Consider the following 16,221-nt stretch of genomic DNA (forward strand, 5'->3'; position numbering starts at 1 on the left):
CTGAATGTTGTGAGCTGGAGTAACACATGTTCTACAAAATATCCCCAGCTCATGGTCACACCACATACTGAAAATGTAGGTGCATCACTATCAAAATAAAACTACCTATATTAGATGGTGTAACATTGGAGTATACATGTGCATACTTTCCTGTAACTTCGTGCATTGCTGACACTTTCAGAGTTACATTCACCAAAGGTAGACTATTTATAATCACACACACACACACACACACAGAGCATAATTATACTATATATTTTCAGAAATACTCTGCACTCACCACTACTATAGTGTGTTTTGAGCTTAACTATGGGTATTCATAATCTAGGTATTTGAAATGTTAATATGTGTTTAAAACAATAATACCTAACATAGCTAATTAAGTTTGTAGTTATGCTGTGTAAGTGAGGAACACATTTTCCAAATCTTAAGGCAGCTCTTGTAGATGTGTGGGTGTTGTAATTGCTCCAAATGTTCTCAGATTCATCCTTATATAGTCTTACAGCTTCAGGTTCTGTGTGTATAAAAGCAAATGGTGTAGCAGCTCTTTTACAATACTAGAGTGCTCTGTGTGTGTTGCATAGCTGTGTATAGCATTAGACAGCCAACAATCTACTGAAGATGACCATGTTTAAACTGATAATCATCATTGCAGTTTTGCTCCAGCAGAAGCTAACTTTTGCTGATGGTAAGCACATTTACATTGTATTGTGAGTGTCATTACTGTTAGTGTAGTATTCATAGTGACTGAAAATATTTAAGTGTGGAATTGTAAATACAGATCTCATGTTACTGTTACTACTGTAAAATAAAGTAAACATCCACTTTTCTTTTGCAGATGCTTGTCATGTGGGATCACCAGCCTGTGAAAATGTGGCACCAGATTTCAACAAGACATTTGGAGAATGCTGTAACAATTATGATCCACTGCAGAGACAAGATTCATTTGGTAGTGGCCCAGGAGTTGAAACCTGCATCCGTTGTGCCACACTAGGTAAGTCCAAAATCAACAAATCATCACTTGCTACTATGCTTTGTATTAATAGGATGCCATGTTGATAAGAATTGTGCCAGTGAGACTGGTGACCAAGTATTCATTGTGGAAGAGTGTTGTTCTACAAGGAATAGGCGTTCCTTTAGGGACCCTAGCACTGGAACCTGTCATTTGTGTGCTTGTAAGGGGTACATACAGCAATATTATTGTGCACATGAATACATATACTACGTACATACACACATACATATGTACATTAGTGCTGAAATGAATAGCATTTTTTACTATTCGAATAGTTGCAAACAAAATGACCGAATACTCGATTATTCTTTAAGCTTATACTTCTGTTGACAAGTACTGAAACCTTTTGTTAGGGAACAAGGTAGCTAAAGCGTAAGAACTACTTCTACAGTATCTTTTCTAAAATAGAGTTTTTACAGTATAGATACATCACTTCAATTACAATCTTAAGTTTCAAGGCTGGGTTTTCCAACTGAATACAATGTACAAAGTGCTAACGATTATTCGAATAGTGTGTGTTAACAAATCGAATAGTGTCATACCTACCGAATAGTCAAATAACCGAATAATAGTTTCAGCACTAATCCACACAAACACACACGCACACACGCACGCATACACACACATACACGCACATACACATACATACGTACATATTAGCACACACTAGTGTGTATATTTCGTTTATGGAATAAATTTAAATTTATGTGTGTCTACAAGTGAATTGCATGCACAACTTTTATTCTTAAGTATTGTCTCCCACTTTTTATAACCATTTGTATTTTTTGCAGTTTGTTTTGATGGAGATGACTGTGATGGTCCTGGAATATATGCTGATGATATCAGAGAGTGCGGAGCAATGCGTGGAAAGTTTTTCAAAGACCCTATGACACATGAATGCAAACCCTGTGATCGTAAGTTTATTGTTAATATGTGCAACAGTCACATGGTCATAATTGTACACATTTCTATTGACATAATAGCTACTAAATATGTACAAGTATTCAACATCAATATTTCATGCAGTTTGCTTCCTTGGGGACACTTGTGATGGTGAAGGCACATTTGCTGCTAATTTCAGTGAATGCTGTTCCCTACCTGGAGCAGGATCCTACAAAGACCCTGATACCAAAACTTGCAAACGTTGCGAAGGTACATTTTATTATACATAATGGTGTATGTGAGTGTACTTAGTTACTGTATTTGTGTACATTAGGTGTGGTATAATGGTGTAGCTACTGTACATGTATACATGTGTATAAAATCAGTATTGTAATTACATATACTGTTTTAAGTTAGCAAAAACTATGATTACATGCAATTACTGCAAATAGTAGATAGCTTCTCCATTAGCACACATAACCTCACCTTGTGCTATGTTACCATCACAACTATATGCATTTTAGCACAGTATTTTTGAATAGTATTTAACACTTCAACAATGAGCATCCATTACATGTTAAAATTTTGTTTTAACAGTTGAAGTGTGGGGAGATCCTCACTTCATTGTTCCACTACTATCAAAGGAATTATTGTGCTACTCCATCCAAGGATATCCTGGCTTGGCTTTCAACCTGATTTACAATAAGAACTTTATCATTAATGCTCAGTTTGTGGATAGTGTTGGAGATACAAGTGAAGCTACCTGGATTGGCAAACTGGCTGTAATCCCTCACAACTCCAATGAATCTGAAGCTATCATATTTGATTCTGCTGAACAGACAGTTACTGTGGTTGGTCGTGGAAGTTTTAAGGCTTCGATAATCAAGAAAATAATAATCAGCGATAATGATAAAGTCAAATTTATTCAGGGAATAGAAAAACAAACAGGAAATCCCACTGTACATGTATCATACACTGACCCACGAGCTGACTTTGATGTCAGCTTCCATAGCAACCATCTCAATGTAGACTGGAATCTAAAATATGATGAGTTTGCTGACTTACATGGACTAATGGGTAAGAGTACTTGTTTTACATTACTGATATAATTATATATATATATACTTCTCCTCTGTAGGTCAATTCATGATGAAGGGGGTTAACATTGACATACAGAGAGAGATGTTGATATACTCTGATGGACGAGATCCAGTACCAGTTACCAGAGACTCCACAATGACTGGTGATGCTGATAGACAATGTTGGAAAGTTATGAATTATGGCCACCAAGGAGAAGGACTTATCAAGGGAAGGATTCTTGATTATGTGGTGCCACATATTCTATCAGCTGATTTTAACCTGTAACTTCAACTCTAAAGTTGGACTTTTTCATGCTTTGCACACCATTATCTAAAATGTACTAAATCGCAGCACAGATACACTATATAGCTACATAGATTCTTATAAATTAATTGCATATTAACATATTGATTTATTTTCATAATAAAGATTAACCAGATTTATCAAAATCCACTGAAAACTTTTACAGAGTACCAGTCTGACAAATTAAAAGCTAGAGGTACAATACAAGCTGTTGATTTAACTATAAGAAGAGATAAAAAAATTAACTCTTGATATAATATCAAGCACTGTACCTAAATATTTGCTTTCATTCAGTACTACATTGATATTTTTTGTTTAGCTTGAAACCTCCATCAATGAGACTACCTACTTCTACACTTGATAGTTATTTTAGTGATTCAGAAATAGCATTATAGTGAATAAAAATAAAGATGACACAATTGGTTTGGAGCCAATTAGTTGTTTAATTAATGCTGAAAATTGCATGGCAATACCAAAATGCTTTTGAAAGTTATGAGTCATGTAGGAAAGTTTTGTTTTCCCACATGTTCTTTTTTTTGCAGGCCCCAGTCACATAATAGTTTATATATTTACATGACTGGATTTGCAAAATGGGGTCTTCCACGCACAGTCGCACACAAGCATACAATCTTCTGATCACTAATTCATAACTTCAGAATGGGAAAAGCTATTGACCTGAAATTTGATCAGTATAGTGAGCACCAATATAACTTAGAAAATGGTATACATAAAACCCTTTGATCTTTGTGTCTTTAAAATCCACGAGGATCTTCGTGGCTTTAAAAACCCTTGTCTTCACCTTGGGTTTTTAAAATCACGAAGATCCTCGTGGTAGGTCTCTAACTATTACTTAATGGTTGCAGAAATTTTCAGGCTTTCTGTATGTGTTTTTGAACATTAAGTTAGACTTTTTTTCAAGTTCATAGAATCGGGTGTGTATGAAAAGTCCCATTTTCGCAAATCTGGCCTAATTTTTTTAACTTAAGTTTTTATTCTTTTACAGTTGAAGGCTTTTTTACGGTTTGCAAACATCCTTTTGTTTTGTTAAGATTCACAAACTACATCAACAATGTTAGCCTAACATTCCATGCACAATTGTGGTGCACTGTAGCAAACTTTAAAAATTAATAATGCCAAAATAAGTTCAGTGATGTTGTGAGCTACAGTATGTTGCTTAAAGTTGCTTAAAGGCTACAATATTATTATTCCATGTGTTTTGCATTTAGTTACCATAAGCTAGTTATTCATAAGAAAACATATCGCAATCAAATCATAAACTGCACTAAAGTGTTTTGTAGTTGCAATTGTCTAAAGTGTTTTTTTTATGAAAATTCTCTCGACAAAGTAGTCTGGTTATCATTTTGAATGTGTGCCAGAAAGAATATGCTTCCTTTTAACTTGAGAGATATATATGTAAGAGTTATACCACAGGCATGGGTGCTTTGCCTGGTATATATTATACACCACTTTTATTAGTGTGGGCATTCAAAGGCACTGTTTGGCGTTTAACTAGCATATTTCCTGGCAATATCATAGGAATGCATAGATTCCCATGGCTTTGATGTCCAACTAGTTCAAAGATACAATACACTTTGAGTCATTATATTGAGCAATATGGAGCATTACATTGTGGGATTCAATATTAGTTTCTTATCCAGGCGCTGAGTGTACTTGCAAAATAATAACTTATTATCCATGATAAATGATCACTGAATAGAGTAATTGTTAGGGTAATGCTTGAATGCATATCACAGCATAATTCATACACAAATTAATACTGACTGTACTTATTCCATCTATGTTTAGGTATTGGAACTAATAGTTCAAAAATTCTACCTTGGTTCAAATAAAAACAGACCACAGCCCTCAATAGTGAATAACCTTAGAGTCATTTATAGATTTGAGGTTCATTCTGTCTTATTATAGGGAATCTTTAAAATAGTTGTTCCAATACTGAATAAAGACGGGGTTAGAATAGGTAGTATTGGAACACTATTTTTGCTGTGTATATACTTCTATAGTTCTATGCATCACGTATTAGCCATTTGAGCAGACCATGGAACAAGATCACTTTTAAATAGATTAGTCCTAAGTACAGTGTACTTTACTTATAATAATAGTAACATACTTACTGTCCCAAAAGTGAAGTTACTGCAGTAGTCTTAATGCACGTAGTGCAAAGCAGTAAAGATAAAAACTCAAAACTTACAATTGTACGTAATTATAAGTTCTAACATTGCATATTGAAGCATAATAACACATGAGTAACATTTTGAGGGCTATTAGCCCATGTTTTTAAAACCACATTCAGTCATCAGATAAATGCACTGTATGAAACCAACTGGGTGAGTGTTCTGTAGTTCTTTCACCAATTACGTAGGTGAGTGCATTATCACTTATACCATTGCTGCTTAGGGTTTGCTGATACACCATCACCCACCACACTTGTGCATGCAGCCCTTGGGTCTGACTGTATATTTAAATCAGCAAAATCCCTTTCAGCCATGGTATAACTACATACATACATGCATGTATACATATATTATACACACACATATATATATATAAATACACTCGTGAAGCATGCCAGCAGTTTCTTACATGTGTAGGTTATTAACCAATGTGGCACATATTAGTTATACCATGGGCACTTGTGCTTTGCGTGATATACACACACTCGCACTCGGGCTAATTCCCTTGTGCTCGTGCGTATATATCAGGCAAAACACTCATGCCCATGGTTTAATAATTACATAATATAATATATATATTATATGTAAGAGTTAATACACTGCTGTGAGTGTGCTATACATCAAAATAATATAGCATGGAAAAGAGTGAGAGAGAGACAAAATAGCATAAGGCAAAGCTAGGTGCTATGTATATTTGGTCTCGAGACCATTATTTGAATGCTATATTTGATGTATAACATGACCCGGCCGGGCAGTAATATTAATTGTTACAGAGAACCACCAACTTAAGGTACAAGCAAGAATCATTAAACAATTACTGGAAACTCATGGAGTACTTCTGAAATTGATTATCCTTAGTAGAATAGGTATTTTTCCCGTGTTGCACCTTTGGATGAATCTAGCTAAGTCCAGTTTTGTAATGGCTAAAAGTTTTTGATTGCGGTACTTCATAAGCATATTATTGTGATATTCCTAGGACTCGTCCATTTATGTCAGCAAAACACGCGCCAATTCAAGTGTTCTATACCTATACAACTGCCTTATATAGAACAGTTGTGCTCTGTATGGCTAGTATAGAATCATTATTGGTCCTCCTTTTATATATACTGTAAACCAATAGGTATGAGGTGCATTGCATTTATTATACATCCTGACTCTGAAGTCCGAGGAAATTTACTGTTGTTCACAGAGGGATTTATCAACAGTAATATGGAAATTGTTTATTCTGTGGACACATTCACTTTGAGGTGGAAATGACTCAAGGGGGAAACAAGGATTTATGAGGGGGGGAGGGCAATGGTGTGAAGACCCACGTGCTTACAATGTGTGTATATGCACATGACATCTAATAGTATGGAGGTACACTCCCCAATATTTATATATTTTTTGTATTTTAGACTCTCTCAGATTGCTTCTGACACATTCTTAGTATTACCAGAAGTAATCTCAGGTTATTACAGTTCCCAGGGCCGCCCAGAGAAATTAAGGGGCCCAGGGCAAAGAGTTAAAGTGGGGCCCTTGACCCAAGTTGTAAGGTGAAGACCAAAAAAAAAAAAAGGTCACAACCTGTTGACAATGACAATAACTACTCATTACCCATCACCAACCATATCTCCTTATCTATAAGCTTGCTACACTGCTCCTCTGAAGAATACTGTGACTGCTCTATTAGAGTATATCGATCTTTTAAACAGGTATTCAGGGGGCCCTTCATGGGGCCTCCTGGGGCCCCTTTCAGGCTGGGACCCGGGGCAAAATGCCCCAGTTGCCCCCCCCCCCCCCCCCCCCTGTGGGCGGCCCTGACAGTTCCTGATGTATTCTCAGGTATACAATTCTCAGCTACTCTACATGCCAAAATACACATGTCATGTCAATATTACAGTTGTTCGAGATATAGACCATTCATTATTGGAACAATTTACCCCAGCAAATCATTGAATCAGACTCAATTAATATAGTTTGTAACAGATTGCTGTACATCATCTTCTGAATCAATTGTCATGGCTGGACCAATAAAAATAATTGAAAATGAATTTATAGTGAGAGATCCAAATCAAGCAGCAACTCTTCCGTTCATAGACTTACTAATGATTAATTGCTGTGAACAATTATAGGGTGGTGTTGAGGGTCAGATAGCTACACGTGCCATCTGATTGATTTAGTACTGGCCAGACAGACAGACAGAGATAGACAGCTTTAGCTGATATTGTCCCAGGAAGAGTTGAAGCATCACAGCTTCAGTATACAATGTATACATACACCAAACTTAATGTAATGTAGACTTGATACATTATTTGGTGTTGTATAGTAATAATAAATAAGTAAATAAATAAATATAGGTACGTGCTGTAGGTAGATTTGTGTGATCGTGGTCATAGTGGTCTGACTAGCTCGATTTTTGCTGTGAGAGCCCAGCATGTGACATGTGACTTTAGTGATGACTATTAATTTTGATTATTATTAACTTGATCCCAAGACAATATGCTGCATCTAATGATTAAAACCATTTGTAGTAATTAGTGTAGCTTTGATGGAAGGTCACTGGTATGCCCTCAGAATTACAACTCCCTAAACCAATTAAATTTAATTGTTAATTTTATACATTTCAACTGTAGGTTTTCATCCCTATCCATGTACTTGGTGATCCAAAACTTAGAACCCAGTCTAGGAAAGCTCTAGTATGAAGTTCTAGTATGAAGTATGCTGTGACTAGTATGAAGCTCTTAGTTACCTGACTATTGACAGTAGAGTCTCCTGGATTTCTGAACAATGTCACAGAGTTCCGTCTACCATCTTCTCTCTCACCATCTACCATTTAACACAAATCATAATAATTATCACTAGTTACTAACAACACTAATAATAGTAAACTTTAAATTAAATTTTTCTCCACCCCATAAGTAGCATTAATGATGATATGGATAGCAGTCTCCTGGATGTTTCTGCTGATATGATCAGTGAGACCCCAAAAAAGAAGCTAACATCTCCACATTCAATTTACTAAGGTTGTTGTAAAATGCTTTGCTATTGTAACACCTTCTTCAGGTAGAGTCGATGCCACCGAACCATTAAGTTCTACAGTGGGAGGGATTGGAGAGACATCTGGACTGCTAACTAGAACAGAATGTCGTAGCTCTACAATCAATAGATCAACTGACCATTAAACAGCCAGAACATGTCACAATATAAATCAACTATGCATACTGGTGTCAATATTAAACCATAAAATCTATATACATTTAATAGTTAGCTAGCTAGCTATACCAAATACTTTGTTAACAGAACTTTATTACATGTCATGTGAGCAATAGTATGCATACTCATATTAGTGATGTCATAAGCAAACATACTATTCCAATTAATATTTCAAGTGCATAGCAACCTACGTACATAGTTTGAATTTTTTTTAAGTTTCTTTTTATGGAATGAAGAATGTTATTGTAGCTAACAATGTGTCTCACCACACAGTGCTTCTGTTCACCAACAACACTCCATTTTTCTTGCACACATCAACAAAACAATGCCAATGAGTTTTCTTTTAATTCAATTCATTGTTGGACACTTCATAAAAATTTTATGTAAAATAGCTAGATCATTTTTGCTTCAGTTTGTATGCAATAGCAAAAGCAAGGTGTCTTTTAGTTGTTACTCTATGTTATTAATCAATAGAGAATGCATAGCTTCTGTTGAACTGTGATGGAATCTGTTTCAGATTGAATACATGTGTTGTAATATACAATAGAATCTGCTGCTACCCAGCACACATTATACTACATACACATGTATGCACGTACATTGCTTAGATGGCCTCCCCGGTGCTTGACTTGCTGTTATGAATAACACAAAGTTTGTAAATTGAATGTGTGTGTGTAGAAGACACCATTTTACAAATCTGGTTACATTGTGACTGGATTTGTGAAAAAGGGGGTCTTCCACAGAATCCACAAAATTCTATGAACTTCGAGGACCATAACTCAAGAAACATATTTATGTGAAAAAATTTCCATCCACTAAGCTATGTTGGTGCTCACTTATGACCAAATGTGACCGGATTTGCAAAAAGGTACCTTTTCCACACATTTGACATACCAGCAAACAAAATGATGTAACACTTGCTTCCTTATACTGATTAACTTTCTCTTAGTATCAAAATGTAGCCAGATACTGTAGCTACTTTCAATGAAAATGTCAAGCAATTATACACCATGATAAAAAAGTTATGAAGCTTTAAAGTTCATAAAATGCGTCAAATTTTGTGTGTGAAAAAGGTACCTTTTTGCAACCTTGAAGTTATGAGTCGTCGAAGTTAGTAAATTAGATATGTGTGAATGACCCCTTTTTGCAAATCCAGTCACATATAATTTTGGAATGTGATGATTCAATGTACAGGGATTGTTTTCTGGTTCCAAGTGGGAAAATGAAATGCCACTTCAGTAAAAGTGCTATTTTTTAATGCTTCATGAATATCAGATAACAGCTCAATATGTGAACAGGTGTTGCAGAAACCATTTAAAAGGTAATTACAAGGTATCTGTGTAATTAAAGGCAATCAAATGCAAACTATACAGCTGGGTAATGTATTTGCTGAGAGATACCTAATGTTGATAAGACAGAACCCATTTTCATCCAAGTTTGTGAATTGTTTTCACTGTAATATAAAATATTTTATAACAAAGTTGGTATTACTGGTCTATAGTTATACAACATATCAAGCACATTTAAAACTTGTTTGATAAGAGATTACATTGAGGGTATGTGGATAATTAAAATTTGCTGGGCTGAATGGTTTTCATCAGTTATGGTTGTAGTACAGTTCAAATCATACTTGTGATGCATACATACAGATATAGGATGTAGTTACCTGTTAATTCCTTAGCCATTCAACCATTTCCCAAGAACATTATAACTGTTACAGTATAATAATGATGGTTTGTTAATGTAATGAAATAATTATGCATAATTACACTGAATACATTGGGTAAGTAATGATTATATAAAATGTTTTATGCAAGCGTAAAGCATCCCCTCTAAGTTTAAGTATTATCAACCTATTTTTTTTTATTCAGTTACAGTGTTTCGTATGAATGAGTCATTTCAGTAGCACAACAGTGTCATGTAGGTGTTGCTAAGCTACATTACTTCTCATTCCTTATAAGAAGTCCCTACCTACACAGTTGAATTCTTATAGATATTTAAACTTCATGTTCAAATTACAGTAATTGTTAATTTGAAATGAAATATAGTGCATGTACAAAGTAGCTGAAATATATGCACAATGCAGCCACATGGTTTAGAATCATGGCTGGAGTGTTGGAGTATTTGTACGTGACTGGTTGCTGTCAAGCCACAGCCATTAAGTGCACATATGGCTTTAATGATTTTGTATAAAAGAAGCTGTTTCACCATTCACAATAGACAGCTGTGCAATATACTGTATTTATTGGTTGCAGTTTGCAATATTCATCTACAAAATAGGTAGTTGTTAGTGATTGCATTGGAGACGATGATGCTTAAGTTGCTAGCAGTCATTGCAGTTTTGAGACTGACCTTTGCAAATGGTGAGAAATTTGTATTGCAAGTACTACATCACATGTGTGACACACTTAACAGCTTGGCTAAATGCATTATGTTGTCATTGTGTATGCAATGTAGTCAGAACAGTTTGAAATCTCAAATGTATATATCTGATAGCAAAATATATGGCTGTTAGAATCACTACTTTACTAGTGTTATCAAATTGTTTTTTCTTTGCAGATGGCTGCTTTATAGGGTCACCAGCATGTGAAAATGTGACGCCAGATTTCAATGCAACATTTGGAGAATGTTGTAACAGTTTTGATCCACTGCAGAGACAAGATTCATTTGGCAGTGGTCCAGGAATGCAAACATGCATTCGTTGTGCCACACTAGGTGAGACCATTTAATTTTACTATTATTATAATATCATTGTATTACTGATGGTAATATCTACATAATAGGATGTCACGTGGATAAGAACTGTGCCAGTGAAACTGGTGATGAAGTTGCTACTATTGAAGAATGTTGTGCAATAAGAAACAGACGTTCCTTTAGAAACCCTGATACAGGAACTTGTCATTTATGTGCAAGTATGCAACTTTAATTTCACTTTGTGCATCTTTAGAGTATTTGTAGTGTTGATAGTTTAGCATGACTTCACTGTGTGGTTTGAATATGAGATTCATTTATTAAAGTGTTTGAACTCTTTTACAGATTGCTTCTTTAGTGGTAGTTGTAATGGTGTTGGAACATTTGCTGACGACATGACAGACTGCTGTGCAATGCCAGGAGCTAGACGTTATAGAGATCCAATGACTATGATGTGTGAGCGTTGCCCAGGTATGTATGCGATTTGTGTAATTTAGAAACATGTTAAGCTACAGCAAGAGATCCTCCTACCCAATTAAAATTGACTATTGTTAATTGTTTGATGTTTAGTACTACAAACATACGCAATTATGTTGTTCATTCATTTTTATAATAATTGTTATTTACTACTAATACATTAGATATGGAGATGTATGGTGATCCTCACTTCATTGTTCCACTACTATCAAAGGAATTATTGTGCTACTCCATCCAAGGATATCCTGGCTTGGCTTTCAACCTGATTTACAATAAGAACTTCATCATTAATGCTCAGTTTGTGGATAGTGTTGGAGATACAAGTGAAGCTACCTGGATTGGCAAGTTGGCTGTAATCCCTCACAATTCTAATAGCTCTGAAGCTATCATATTTGATTCTGCTGAACAGACAGTTACTGTGGTCGGTCGTGGAAGTTTCAAGGCTTCAATTATCAAGAAAATGATCATCAGCAATAATGATAAAGTCAAATTCATTCAGGGAATAGAAAAACAAACAGGAAATCCCACTGTACATGTATCATACACTGACCCACGAGCTGACTTTGATGTCAGCTTCCATAGCAACCATCTCAATGTAGACTGGAATCTAAAATATGATGAGTTTGCTGACTTACATGGACTAATGGGTAAGAGTACTTGGGTTTTCTTTACATTACTGATATAGTCATACATGCTTCTCCTCTGTAGGTCAATTCATGAGGAAAGGGGTTGACATTGACATACAGAGAGAGATGTTGATATACTCTGATGGACGAGATCCAGTACCAGTCACCAGAGACTCCACAATGACTGGTGACGCTAATAGACAATGTTGGAAAGTGATGAATTATGGCCACCAAGGAGAAGGACTGATAAAAGGAAAGATTCTCGATTATGTGGTGCCACATATTTTATCAACTGACTTTAACCTGTAACTTTCTACAAGTCACTTTACATTAATTTTGTGTTCTATCCTTGTGCGTGCAAAGATGTGCACTTATTATTATTGTACATGTATTTAATATCAGACCTATAAGCTTATAAACAGTGTGCAACTTTATGTGTGTTACCAATATTATTGTATTTAACATTCTGTAACTTATCATATTAACACTTTATTCACTTTGAAAGAAACAATTGTATATCAATCATCAAGCCAATACATACCACCAATGAGTCACATGCGCTTGATGACTATACTATTGGAGGTAAAAAAACACATGCTGTAGCTAATTCACTTTATGCTGACAATTTTCTGTACATACATTGTACTAGCAATATCACACGCACTATACCATAATTCACTCTTTATTGTTGTCAAATAATCTTCTAACATTTGTGACCGGATTTGCAAAAGGGTACCTTTTTTACACACAAAATTTAACCCTTTATTTGAACTTAGAAGCTTCATAACTTGTTTATCATTGCATATAATTTCCTGAATGTTTCCATGAATGCAGTTAATGTATCTGACTGCATTTGAAACTAAGAGCAAGTTAATTACATATGTCTTATGTGGATACAGGCTTCTGAAATAGTGATGATTTGTATAAAAGCAGCTGCATTGCGGTAATCGGCAACAACAGAATCTGTGAAACTTTGCAAGTTAAGCACTGTCGATAACCATAAAGTCAAGAGCCACAGAAGGTATCAATGCAACTGGTGCAAAGTAGTACATTAATGAGCATAGTATGTACATGTTGTGAGAAAACAGGTTTAAAAAGTGGACTTTTCTCCTACTCAAGAGAGCATTGCAGCCAAACAGATGATTACCGTATAGTAAAAAACTTTGGCGGTAAAAAACTTTGACGAATTTGGCGAATAGCGTTCAATTCGCCAAAGTTTTTTTCGCCAATTATTTTAGATTATCACATGAGCACATTGAGTAACTAGAACTTGAGATGGTCAGCTCGTACCACCACGCCATAAAGATTGAGCTGACTTTGGAGATCTTCCTAGGAATTTGTCCTACTGCAAGCACTCCTTCGGATAGAAAATCCGACCGGCTTCCCGGCACGTCAGCTAGTTCATCGTCTCGCGATGGATTTGACCAAATACTTTGATATACGTGATAACCTCTGCTACTGGAGGTCACTGCGAGAAAAGTAAATAAGGTTGCTCCCTGCATCGCAAGAGATAGCGAAGCGCGCCTTTGCCGGCTACCGCGTTGTTAGATCGGTAGCTACAAAAGCCGGTACTACTGCAACCTACAACAACAACGCTAGCTACGTACCTATACACTTACTACACTACTTAACTGATGAGTTGACACCTTGTCATTATCCTGACGTACCATATAGTAAAAACTTTGGCGAATATTATTTCAATCGCCAAAGTTTTTTTCTGCCAAATTTTTCAACAGAGGGTTTCGTCACACTTTTTTACCGCCAAAATTTTTCACTATACGGTATTAGTGATAGTAAAGGTGTCCAGCAAAGATAAGTGCAGTTTAGCTCCCAGCCATTACAAGTTATAGTGTTAGTGGATAGCTACGTAGGCCATAGCATACTACACACTTTTATTAGCTATGTCCACATAGGAAAATGTATGTCGAAAAATTTTATTAGCTAATCATTAATCATAAATTAAGTGTCAAAAATTTAAATTTGAAACATTTTTAGTGAGTCAAGCAGTAGTATAAATGAGCCAAATTTTGAAAGCTTGTGTTTAGCTCAATGTGTAGCTACTAGTTATAGCTGTATGTTGCCATAGATAATCAATTATCTATATAGAAGTACTATTTCCTTTTGTAGTGGCATGACACATTAGTTCACCATCGTGTAACATTATACGTTTAAACATTGCAGCATTATTCCTGCATTATGCAACACTTTTACTACTTGGCAAATTCATTTAGAAGTACTGATACATTCATTCATGGTGCTACGCTTAATGAGATATCATGTTATTTTGAACAAATTGTCTATGATGCTTAGTAAGATGTCAAAAAATAACTGTGCAAGTACAGTAAGGATGGTGATGAAATAGACAGTTTCTGAATTAATGCTGTACAATGAGGAATAAGTGATCTTTTGGAAATTCCAATGATGGAACATATCAACTTTGCAGTAGTATGTTAATTGCATGGACATGTAAATTCTTATCAAATATTAATAAATTTACTTATGTATGTGCGGATTGCTACAAAAGCAAGAATTGTGAAGTAAATAACAAGCATATGCAGACACACTGGATAAACATTGTTCACTACCTAGACAAGGTTCCTACCTGACACAGAGACCTGCCAAACCTGGCTGCCCGGGTGTGCAAAGTAGCGTAAGTACTAGCCTACTAATTTTTGGGTTTAGTGCAATAGCAGATTTTATAAAGAATTTATTATTATTGTAATTTAGTTATGTATAATATGCATGAACATGTTATTAGTTACATTCCATACAGTGACCATTTACACCTTCAGCAAATCCAACAGACATATTAGGGAAATCCTCATTTCATTGTCCCACTACTATCAAAGGAATTATTGTGTTACTCCATCCAAGGATATCCTGGCTTGGCTTTAAACCTGATTTACAATAAGAACTTCATCATTAATGCTCAGTTTGTGGATAGTGTTGGAGATACAAGTGAAGCTACCTGGATTGGCAAGTTGGCTGTAATCCCTCACCACTCCAATAGCTCTGAAGCTATCATATTTGATTCTGCTGAACAGACGGTGACTGTGGTAGGTTGTGGAAGTTTCCAAGGTTCAATTATCAAGAAAATAATAATCAGCGAGGACAGTAAAGTCAAATTCATTCAGGGAATAGAAAAACAAACAGGAAATCCCACTGTACATGTATCATACACTGACCCACGAGTTGACTTTGATGTCAGTTTCCATAGCAACCATCTCAATGTGAGCTGGAATTTAAAATGATGAATTTGCTGGTTTGCATGGACTAATGGGTAAGAAGTTTAATATTAGCATTATACGCTAAAAACTATACATGTCTTTCTCTACAGGCCAATTTATGAGGAAAGGTGTTGACATTGACACACAGAAACAGATGTTGATTTACTCTGATGGACGAGATCCAGTACCAGTAACCAGGGACTCCACGATGACTGGTGATAGTGGTAAACAATGTTGGAAAGTGATGAATTTTGGTCATCAAGGAGAGGGACTGATAGAGGGAAAGATCCTAGATCAGCATTGAAACCGGGTCACTACTGCTGACACTGACCCGGATTAATTAAAGCCGAGGCGATCGATAAGAGCTATGTTTCGGGTAGTCTCGAGCAAGCGAGACTACAAGTGTACGTTTTCAGCGTTCGATTCGTGTTGAGTAAACGAATAGTTATGTGATAACTAAGCCTAAAAAGTTTATAATTTAAAATCAGTCAGTAGGTTTGGTTCCACGTAGCTACTGTAAGTTTACAGGCAGC

General features: G+C 35.7%; 2 protein-coding genes across 3 annotated transcripts; both read left to right on the forward strand.

Moving 5' to 3' along the window:
- The first annotated feature begins 542 nt into the window (after positions 1-542).
- LOC136243873 (uncharacterized) lies at positions 543-3,340 on the forward strand. Its single transcript, XM_066035431.1, has 7 exons — positions 543-688; positions 839-994; positions 1,047-1,175; positions 1,807-1,929; positions 2,042-2,167; positions 2,495-2,974; positions 3,036-3,340. The coding sequence occupies exons 1-7, from the start codon at positions 622-624 to the stop codon at positions 3,260-3,262; spliced, it is 1,308 nt and encodes a 435-aa protein (XP_065891503.1). The 5' UTR covers positions 543-621; the 3' UTR covers positions 3,263-3,340.
- A 7,533-nt stretch (positions 3,341-10,873) lies between these two features.
- On the forward strand, positions 10,874-16,007 carry LOC136246941 (inter-alpha-trypsin inhibitor heavy chain H3-like). Of its 2 annotated transcripts, none has more exons than XM_066038546.1 (6): positions 10,874-11,030; positions 11,227-11,382; positions 11,451-11,579; positions 11,704-11,829; positions 12,000-12,482; positions 15,799-16,007. In XM_066038546.1, the coding sequence occupies exons 1-6, from the start codon at positions 10,976-10,978 to the stop codon at positions 15,990-15,992; spliced, it is 1,143 nt and encodes a 380-aa protein (XP_065894618.1). In that variant the 5' UTR covers positions 10,874-10,975; the 3' UTR covers positions 15,993-16,007. The 2 variants fall into 2 exon arrangements, with proteins under 2 accessions (XP_065894618.1, XP_065894617.1); XM_066038545.1 differs by lacking the exon at positions 15,799-16,007 and adding an exon at positions 12,544-12,986.
- The last annotated feature ends 214 nt before the right edge of the window (positions 16,008-16,221 follow it).

This window comes from Dysidea avara, chromosome 2 (assembly GCF_963678975.1).
Source record: "Dysidea avara chromosome 2, odDysAvar1.4, whole genome shotgun sequence".
Taxonomy (NCBI): Eukaryota; Metazoa; Porifera; class Demospongiae; order Dictyoceratida; family Dysideidae; genus Dysidea; species Dysidea avara.

Bases quoted from the DNA above. Each gene is read 5' to 3' on its own strand.
- LOC136243873 (XM_066035431.1), top strand. From the start codon at position 622: ATGACCATGTTTAAACTGATAATCATCATTGCAGTTTTGCTCCAGCAG. The intron at 1,176-1,806 runs GTAAGGGGTACA...TATTTTTTGCAG, and splicing joins AACCTGTCATTTGTGTGCTT to TTTGTTTTGATGGAGATGAC. The intron at 2,168-2,494 runs GTACATTTTATT...TTGTTTTAACAG, and splicing joins AACTTGCAAACGTTGCGAAG to TTGAAGTGTGGGGAGATCCT.
- LOC136246941 (XM_066038545.1), top strand. From the start codon at position 10,976: ATGATGCTTAAGTTGCTAGCAGTCATTGCAGTTTTGAGACTGACCTTT. The intron at 11,383-11,450 runs GTGAGACCATTT...TCTACATAATAG, and splicing joins CATTCGTTGTGCCACACTAG to GATGTCACGTGGATAAGAAC. The intron at 11,830-11,999 runs GTATGTATGCGA...CTAATACATTAG, and splicing joins GATGTGTGAGCGTTGCCCAG to ATATGGAGATGTATGGTGAT.